The sequence below is a fragment of the Notolepis coatsorum genome, assembly GCF_963971535.1.
Source record: "Notolepis coatsorum genome assembly, chromosome: 7".
Taxonomy (NCBI): Eukaryota; Metazoa; Chordata; class Actinopteri; order Aulopiformes; family Paralepididae; genus Notolepis; species Notolepis coatsorum.
The window spans coordinates 94292341-94302519 of NC_140171.1; the positions used below are offsets into that span (position 1 = coordinate 94292341).

The window sequence follows — 10179 nt, forward strand, 5'->3', positions numbered from 1 at the left end:
CCATTGTATGAAGGGATGCATGTTATTTATGGACAAGACCATAGCCTTGACCTTGAGGAGGAGGTGCTAGCGGAGCTGTTCGAGTTCACACAACATGTTATTTATGGCGACAAGAAGAGTAGCACCATGGCTGAGGCCCATGCCACAAAGTGGAAGAGAATGAAGAACAAATAATTCATCCATCTCCCTCCAGATGCAGATAGCCTACGCCAACACTGCCTTTGTGCGAACTACTTGGCATATCTAGTGCGCCACCCCTCCCTGAAGCGACACCCTTCGCCACTCGGACATGGCTGGGTGCTGGTGGGTGGTCGCTGTCGCCCTGTCCGCCACACACAACCTGCTCTCCCAACACATCTACCTGCACCAGGGCCAGCTGAAGAAAGTGAGGAAGAGGAGAGTGAGGAGGATGATGATGAGAAGGGAGATGATGATGTATGGAGGAGGAGGGGTGATTCATTGGAATCTGATGATTCAGAATCTAGTGAGGCAGAATGCTCTGATTCGGACTGATCATGACATGTTTAAAGTGGTTTCATTGTTAACCTGTTCAAGTTACAGCTATTTAAGAGAGCATATTTTGAAGGATAATTAGTCATCTTGTCATTCTGTACATTCATCAATTATTTTGCTGAGATCCTTATGAAGGTAGTTTGTTTAAAGTACAGCAGTACCATGGTAAAATTGGTTTTGACATTAAAAGTTACATTTTCGCTCTACTAGATGGTGGCCATCTTGGATTTCAAATTGATGTCATAGAGTCAAACTGATGTCAGATTTGGAATCGTCATGGTTGACTTACACAAAAAAGTGTATTCATACATGATTCTAGGTGCTCTGGATCAAAAGTAAATTTTTCAAGATGGCGTCAGCAGGTATTTTGGATTTGGCCATCTGACAAAAAATGCCGGGATTTTTGGGAGGGACACAGGGGCTAAATATTTTATAAAGGGTCCATAGAAGTCAAATCAATCATCAAAACATCTTAGCCAGAGAATGGTCACGGAATTTTGGTTCTTGACCCAACTAGTATGACGACCGGCCAAGCCGGTAGCAACGCAGAGAGCTGGGCTCGATACCAGTATCTCCTGCGTTAGTGGCAAGCGCCTTGCCCACTGCACCACTCAGCCGCACCAGTAGATGGCTTTCTTCTTCTTGCTTTCCAGTCATCAACACTGAATGGCACAGGAAATCCTTCATTCCGACAGCCATCACACTTTATAACGCATCACTGTGCACAGGGTGACAGTACAGTGCTCTCTCTCTCTCTCTCTCTCTCTCTCTCTCTCTCTCTCTCTCTCTCTCTCTCTCTCTCTCTCTCTCTCTCTCTCTCTCTCTCTCTCTCTCTCTCTCTCTCTCTCTCTCTCTCTCTCTCTCTAACCTACCTTATGTCTCTCTCCCGTGAAGGTGACCTTCATGCTGACAGACAACCTGTCCAGACGTCGACGGCGCAGAGGGCTTCAGGATGCAAATTCGAGACATTTGAGCCAATCAGAGGCCCGGCTGTATCATGACCTTGCCCAGGCCTCTGGGGGTCAGGCCATTGAGGTCACCAAGTCAGAATTGTCACAGGCCACAAGCATAATAGAAGATGCTTCAGCCAATGCTGTGGTAAGATTAGATTAGATAAAAATGTCGTGTCATTATACAGCACATTACAGTACAATGAAAAGATGTTTGGCATCCAACCAGATTGCAAATGTAACAGTGAAGTGCAATAGTAATAAACAATGTTAAACTGGGTGATTAAACTGGGTATAAAATATATAAATTAGTACTATTGAGTATTGTTATGGGGGGGGGGGTCGCCGTGTCGGGAGAACCCAAGAGCAGAACACAAGGCACAGGAGAATGAGGCGGTTTAGGGAAAACCCAGGGAATGACAAGGAAGGCAGGTAGTGAATTGCTGGGAGTGAAAGGAGACAAGCGGGCGACGTGTGTCCATGCGGTCCCGGGGAGGTGCAGGCTGGTGAGTTCTGTAGGTGGGGGTGCAGGCCGGAGGGGTGAGGTCTTACACACAGGAGAACAAGGGTCAATACGACAGAGAGTACTGAGCACACAGATAACACTGGAGTAACACAGTAATTGTATATCAGGTTACTAGAAGTCCAGAGAAGAGTCCTACTACCAAGGGAGGTGAAAACAACACTCGGACCAGGAGTGGCAGTGGTGCAGGCCTCTTATCCTGGCTCCGTGATGAGATAGTTCACAGGTGTGTAGGCCGGCCCAGGTACTGTACTGATGGCGCGGTCAACACTAGTCACCGTCGGGTTAGCTCAGCAACGATTGTGCATACTTTTTGTTATTGTGTTTATTTTTTGTACTTTTTTTATAGAAACAACACTGGCATTGACAAAATATGATCACCAGTCACTGATTGACTTAAATTCAGGCCTGAAAGACGGGTTTAACAACACTTTTTGCCAAAACTGGCCACCAGAGATTCAACGCGACAACAACAAAGACAATGGCGGTGGGACAAAACGGAAACATATAGGACGCAGAAGTGGAATTAAGAAGAGACTGAATAGTTCTCCTTACCGGCCAGGAATCCCTTCAATCCTGCTGGCAAACATCCGTAGCATGGAGAATAAGATGGACGATCTCCGTGCGAGGGTCCGCTTTGATCGAGACGTGAGAGATTACAACATTATGTGCTTCACAGAGACATGGCTTAAAGCAACTACTCCAGATCACATTATCTCTCCGTCGGATTCCTTCTCAGTCTTCCGAGTGGACCGTACAGAAGAGTCTGGTAAGAGCGTTGGAGGGGGACTATGTCTTCTGACCAATAACAACTGGGTCAATCCGAAGGACGTAAAGATCCTGTCCCGTTCATGCTCGCCGGACCTGGAGCATTTGTCGATTCAATGTCGCCCGTTTCACCTCCCCCGAGAATTCACTGCCATTATCATGACGGTGGTGTACATTCCACCACAAGCGGATCTACAGGGACATCTAAATAAACAACAGAACAAGCACCCAGACGCAGCCATGATTATAGCTGGTGATTTCAACCAGGCGAATCTGAAGAAAGTGATGCCAAACTTTTTTCAGCACATCGCTTGCACCACCAGGGAAGGAAATACGCTTGACCATTGTTACACCCCGTTTAGAGCCGGTTACAAGGCAGTACCAGCCCCTCCATTAGCTGTCGTGTCACGTGAGGTAAAGAAGTGGTCCGACCAATCAGAGGCCATGCTACAGGACGCATTCGATGACGTCGACTGGGGAATGCTTCAGGCGAGCTCCAGTGACGTCAGTGAGTTTGCTGATGTTGTTGTTAGCTTTATAGCAACATTAGCGGATAGCATTGTACTCACAAAAAGGTTTGGGTCTTCCCGAATCAGAAACCGTGGGTTGACAGTACTATCCGAGTGGCTCTGAATGCTCGCACCACATGGAAGAGTATAAGGCTACAGTCCATAGGCGGCGGGTATATAAGGCTAGGCGAGGCTATGCCTTACCCAAATCGTTATGCTGGGAATCTTGAAATGTATATAATATATGCGCAGGCTGCTGGCTATTGTGTGTGTCTTGTGCTGCAGCCGGCTGGCCGAGGTGTCAACGACGAAGGTGTCAATCGGTGGCAGCGTTTAACATTCCAGGTACAGGCAGTAACCAATCACACATAGGCTCAGGTTAAATAATGTAGCCAATCACATCATTCACATGATCATCCTGATCCCGCAGGCCGAGTAAAGCAAACATCTGCGTTCCGAATTTCAGCCCGCCGATCGCTTTGTAGCGAACACCAGCGCACTATTTTGAGTCAAATTTCAAAAAGCAAAATGGATATACGGTATTTTTCCAAGGCATAAACAAAGTAATTTAGAAGCTGCACCGGGCTGGCCCTGGGCATAACTACCGATCACCTGAGGCTGTATGTTGTTTTATCTTGGCAAACAAGGGCTTGCTCTAAGAGGACATGATGAGAGTCCGAGTTCATCAAATCGTGGAAACTTTTTAGAGCTACTTTATGTACATTGTTTTCAAAGCATGATGAGATCTAAATTACGAAAAACGTTCCCTTCATTGCAACTTGTGATTCAAGTTGTGACCGGTCTTTCTCACCAAGACGAAACATCGCATTTATCTGCATTAAGGCAAAACAATGGTTAATATATTATTGGATGCCTTCATTTGAACACTTAATTTGCACTATATGAAATGAGTGGGGCTCGCTGTAGTAGCCTAGTAGTGTGTGTGTGTGTATATGAAATCAGAACCTGGACAGCATCATTTGCGTGCAACTAAAAAAAAAAAGCTCCGTGCAGGTCCATTCTAATAATAGCCTTCCCTAATGTGAAGCTCACCCGCCGCCTATGCTACAGTCTATACTCTGCGCAAGGCTGTAAAACTTGCTAAGAGGACATACGCTGAGAGGCACAAATGGTCCAGAACGACACAAGAGGTTTATGGCGAGGACTACGGACGATAACTGACTACAAAGTCAGCACCCCCTCAATGGGGAGTGCAGACGCTTCTCTCGCGGACCAACTCAACTCCTTTTACGCACGGTTCGGTGCAAACAGTGGCGACGCTAGCTCACCGGCTAACGGCGTCACTGACGCACCGGTCGTCGTGGAGGAGGGGGGGCATCCACGGGGGGGTCACTCTCTCAGTGACGGAACACAGTGTGAGAAGAGCATTTATGCGGGTGAACACCAGAAAGGCAGCTGGCCCAGATGGGATAACAGGACTTATACTTAAGTCCTGTGCTAACCAGATAGCCCCAGTGTTCACCACCATATTTAATCTATCCCTGGCTGAGTCTGTGGTCCCTGCCTGCTTCAAGGTGGCCACTATAATACCGGTACCAAAGAAATCCTCCCCAACAGGTCTTAATGACTACAGACCGGTGGCACTCACCTCTGTGGTCATGAAATGTTTTGAGAGGCTGGTTAAGGATTACATTTGTGCCTCCCTACCCAGTGATATAAACCCTTTGCAATTTGCATACAGGCCAAACAGGTCCACTGACGATGCGGTCGCCGGTCTCTCAAGTACTACACAGTACCCTCTCTCACCTAGACTGCCAGAAGGGGGGCTATGTGAGACTGTTGTTCATTGACTACAGCTCAGCGTTCAACACCATAGTCCCCACCAGACTGGTGGACAAGCTGATCGAGCTGGGTCTGAGCTCCGCTCTGAGCGCCTGGATACTGGACTTTCTGAGTGAAAGGCCACAGGCGGTCAGGGTGGGGGGTCAGACCTCCAACACCATCACCCTGAGTATCAGGTCCCCCCAGGGCTGTGTTCTGAGCCCCCTGCTGTATTCACTATAAACACATGATTGTGTGGCCAAGTTCAGCTCCAACTCCATAGTGAAGTTTGCGGACGAAACGTGGTGGTGGGGCTGATCTCTGACAACGACGAGAAGGCCTACCGGGAGGAGGTTGATGCACTGGAACGCTGGTGTCAGGACAACAGCCTGCTCCTGAACATTGGTAAAACCAAGGAGCTGATCGTGGACTTTAGGAGAACACAGCAGGGGACACACACACCACTGTGGATAAACGGGGATACCGTGGACAGGGTGAGCAGCTTCAAGTACCTGGGGGTCCACATCTCAGAAGATATGACATGGACAACACACATAGACTCAGTCGTAAAGAAGGCGAAGCAGCGCCTCTACCACCTGAGACAGTTAAGGAAGTTCAGAGTATCGGGGAAGATACTCCAGTCCTTCTACTCCGGAGCTGTAGAGAGCATCTTGACTGGAAACATCACTGCCTGGTATGGAAACAGCAAGGCACAGGACAAGAAGGCCCTACAGAGAGTGGTGCGCTCAGCTGAACGTACTACGGGTATTGCACTACCACCCCTGCAGGTCTTATATAACAAGAGGTGCAAATCCAGAGCCTGCAGAATAATGAAAGACCCTTACCACCCCAACAACAGCCTGATCAAGCTGCTGCGGTCAGGCAAACGCCTGCGAACACCAGCAACTAGGACAGAGAGACTTCGGCTCAGCTTCTTCCCCCAGGCCATCAGTCTTGAACACTGAACTCTCCACACACAAGCACACATGAGCACACACATAACACACACACTGTATACGCTCACACACTAACAGTCACTTTAGCATGAACACACACACATGCTGCACACGCTCACACTCAACGGTCACTTTACACAATGAAAAGGTCACTTTAAAAAATAAAAAAGTGGTTCTTGTATACATTTACATTTACATTTAGTCATTTAGCTGACGCTTTTATCCAAAGCGACTTACAAGTTCTGTACGACAAGACAGCAAGAAGGGTACAACTCTATCAGCTGAGTAACAATGTTCATCAAAGTGTTGCGTGTTACAGTGTAGGTTAGTTTATTAGGACAAGTGCATGACAGTAAGGTTAGTCAGGGTTAGATTTTTTTTTTTTTTTTTTTTTATCATTTCAGATAATGGTTGAAGAAGTGAGTCTTTAGTCGACGGCGAAAGATTGGACGGGATTCGGCTGTCCTAACTGGGATGGGTATTTCATTCCACCATTGTGGGGCAAGGACTGAGAATAGGCGGCTTCTCTTTGATGACCCTCCTGGAGCTTGGATAGGAGTAGGTCTGAGGCGGCCAGAAGATGCAGAGCATAGGGGTCTTGAGGGTGTGTAGTTAGAGACCATTGACCATTGACTATGGTTGTAGTCATACTGGCCAGCAGCTTAACTAGCAAGAGTAGTTACTGTAAGGGATATGTACTGTACATATATAGATATATTATCTACAGATATGTAAAAAGGATTATATGCAGGTATGTACAGACAGATGTGGATATATATATATATATATATATATATATATATATATATATATATATATATATATATATATATATATATATATATATATATATATATATGGTAAGAATAATACAAGGTACTCCTCTGATTTGTGGAAACATTGGAACCGATGCCTTTATGTATTTAATGTATTTTAATCTATGTTGTTGGCCTTGTTTCTTTTGTTATTGTATTCTTGTTGTTGTTTTGTATATGTGTAATATGGACCTTGAGTCTGAAATAAAGTCTTCATCATCATCATCATCAATAACATTTTAAATTTAAAATATATATATACGTACACGTACATATGGTACATATATATATATATTTACATTGTTATTTCTTTATTGTTCCAAATAAACTATTCAGTCATCATTCATTCAGTATGTGTGACCCCTGCTGACCCGATAAGATAAGACTGTTACTCCCTGTTGAGACACTATCGCCCCACTACTGTTTCTATAGATTTCTTGGATTTAATGCTATTTTCCACTTTTAAATGTATTGACTGAGCTATTGGTAGAATGACTGACCTATTTAAGTATATTTTGAAGCAGCAAATGGTTTCTATTATTCTATACATGGAACACAGCAGCCTCATAGATACAGTATATTTATTATTTTCAATAACAAAGGGGTGTAAAAGAGAATCTGTAGAGTTCTTATTTTATATTAAAGGTGCTGTACTGTAAGTGATATTTCTTTGTTAAAATAAGTGGTCTACATGTTAAAATAGCTCTACACTCTGACAGCCATCACTGATGTGATGGTCAGTAACATGGGTCTCCCAGTCCCTCCGCTCTGCATTAACACAAAATACATGTTCTGGTATCCTGTTCCCACTTTATGCACACCCATGTTACTGACCACAACACTCTATATCAGTGATGGCTATCGGAATGTAGAGCTACTTAACATTTATTTTAACAAAGAAATACCACTTACAGCACCTTTAACAAAAATTAAACTTACCTTGGACTCCGAGCGCTGTCTGATACTGTGAGGTTTTGCCCGCTGCTCACCACCTTTTCTCTGTTTCTTTAAGCCTATACTGTTTATTTTCCCTTCTCACTCACTCTCTCTAGCCCCCACCCTCTCGTTCTTTACCCTCAGTGGCCACACCTGTTCGATTATCTATTATCTCTCGCACCTGTGGTGGCAGGCTAATTAGTCCCCCTGTGGGCTTTAAATACCAGGGCGCTTCCCCTCGTTTCGGGTGGGGTCGTGTTGTATACTTGCCGAGTCATATTCTCTAAACATCTAGACTCTTTCGGGAGATCCTCTGTCTGCCTATGCTGTTCCATTCTCCGGCGTCGAGATGTTTGCTCCAGCCTTCGCCAGCTGTCGCCGTTGCCTGTGGGGGAGACTGGTCTGCGCTCCCTGTACTTCCACGGGAGGCACCCCAGCGTTCCACTGCAGACCCCCGCGCAGCTGTTCGTCCTGACGCACATCCAGACCAGCGCAGACGCTCTCCAGTCCTCAGCGCGCAACGCGCATCTTCCAAGGACGCTCGAGCTTGGCACGCTCTCCAGACCAGCGCGCAACGCGCATCTTCCAAGGACGCTCGAGCTTGGCACGCTCTCCAGACCAGCGCGCAACGCGCATCTTCCAGACCCTCGAGCTTGGCACGCTCTCCAGACCTCAGCGCGCAGACGCGCATCTACCAGACCTTCGAGCTTGGCACGCTCTCCAGACCAGCGCAGACGCGCATCTTCCAGACCCTCGAGCTTGGCACGCTCTCCAGACCTCAGCGCGCAGACGCGCATCTACCAGACCTTCGAGCTTGGCACGCTCTCCAGACCAGCGCAGACGCGCATCTCCTAGACCTTCGAGCTTGGCACGCTCTCCCGACCAGCGCGCAGACGCGCATCTCCTAGACCTTCGAGCTTGGCACGCTCTCCCGACCAGCGCGCAGACGCGCATCTCCTAGACCTTCGAGCTTGGCACGCTCTCCCGACCAGCGCGCAGACGCGCATCTCCTAGACCTTCGAGCTTGGCACGCTCTCCCGACCAGCGCGCAGACGCGCATCTCCTAGACCTTCGAGCTTGGCACGCTCTCCCGACCAGCGCGCAGACGCGCATCTCCTAGACCTTCGAGCTTGGCACGCTCTCCAGACCAGCGCGCAGGAGCGCATCTTCCAGACCTTCGTGCTTGGCACACTCTTCCACGCAGACGCACCCCGATGCGTCTCTCGGTTCCGGTGCGGACCACTCTGTCCTCGGCTCGGACAGCCGGCTTCCCGGTGGCGACACCCTCGCCACCGCCGCCTGTTCCAGCACCACTCTGTTCCTCGGCTCGGACAGCCAGCTACCCGGTGGCGACACCCTCGCCGCCGCTGCTGTTCCTGCACCATTACGCATACGCCTGGGTGAGTTTTGATTGTTAAGTCACTCATCCAGCGTGTTGCCTCCTGGGTGAGTTTTGATTGTTAAGTCACTCACCCAGCGTTGTGCCTCCTGGGTGAGTTTTGATTGTTAAGTCACTCACCCAGCGTTGTGCCTCCTGGGTGAGTTTGACTGTTAAGTCACTCACCCAGCGTAATGCCTCTGTTTTGTTCTCTCGTGGATCACTCCAAGTTGTGGCGCACCACTCTGTCCTCGGCTCGGACAGCCGGCTTCCCGGTGGCGACACCCTCGCCACCGCCGCCTGTTCCAGCACCACTCTGTCCTCGGCTCGGACAGTCGGCTACCCGGTGGCGACACCCTCGCCACCGCCGCCTGTTCCAGCACCACTCTGTCCTCGGCTCGGACAGCCGGTTACCCGGTGGCGACACCCTCGCCGCCGCTGCTGTTCCTGCACCATTACGCATACGTCTGGGTGAGTTTTGACTGTCTAGATCATCTCCGTTTTCGTGTGTTTCGAACACTGAAGAATTACCACCTTTTTAATCTGACAGTCACTCACCCAGCGTTGTGCCTCTGTTTGTTTCACTTGGATATTATTTTGGACGTTACATCTCCCACTGTGTGTTTGTTCACACCAAAGATAGTATTCTCTTTGTATTTGTTTTGGTACTTTGCTCTTTGTGTATTTTTCACGAAGATAGTTTTACTTTGTTTAACTTTGGTATTTGGACTGGTCACCTCTCCTGCATCTGCTCTGTTTTTTCCCCTTTGTACATTAACCCTCTCCTCTCTCCCTCTCGGCCGCCGTTACCCACCTCGGAGATCTGCCGAGAGAGTTCTGCAGAGCGGCCCAGGTGTTCCCACCAGTCCTCCCAGTCCTCCCTGTCCCCAGCCCGCCTCCGCGGTCCTCTGTCCCTAGTTCTCCTAGTCCCTAGTCCTCTATCCCTAGCTCTCCTAGTCCCTAGTCCTCTGTCCCTAGTTCTCCTTGTCCCTAGTTCTCCTAGTCTCTAGTTCCTCTGTCCCTAGGCGTTCCCCTAACCTTCCCTTAGG

At 48.3% G+C, this 10179-nt stretch overlaps 1 protein-coding gene across 2 annotated transcripts in view; it reads left to right on the forward strand.

Annotated features, from left to right (window-relative positions):
* The window catches only part of vwa10.2 (von Willebrand factor A domain containing 10, tandem duplicate 2), a 167594-nt gene that overhangs the window by 108239 nt on the left and 49176 nt on the right, over positions 1 to 10179 (forward strand). The window contains exon 11 of one of the 2 annotated variants that reach the window (XM_084319062.1): positions 1408 to 1611. The exons of the other annotated variant lie outside the window; for it this stretch is intronic. Coding sequence (XP_084175188.1) covers positions 1408 to 1611 — 204 coding nt within the window. The remainder of the gene's footprint in view (positions 1 to 1407; positions 1612 to 10179) is intronic. 2 annotated transcript variants of the gene reach the window in all.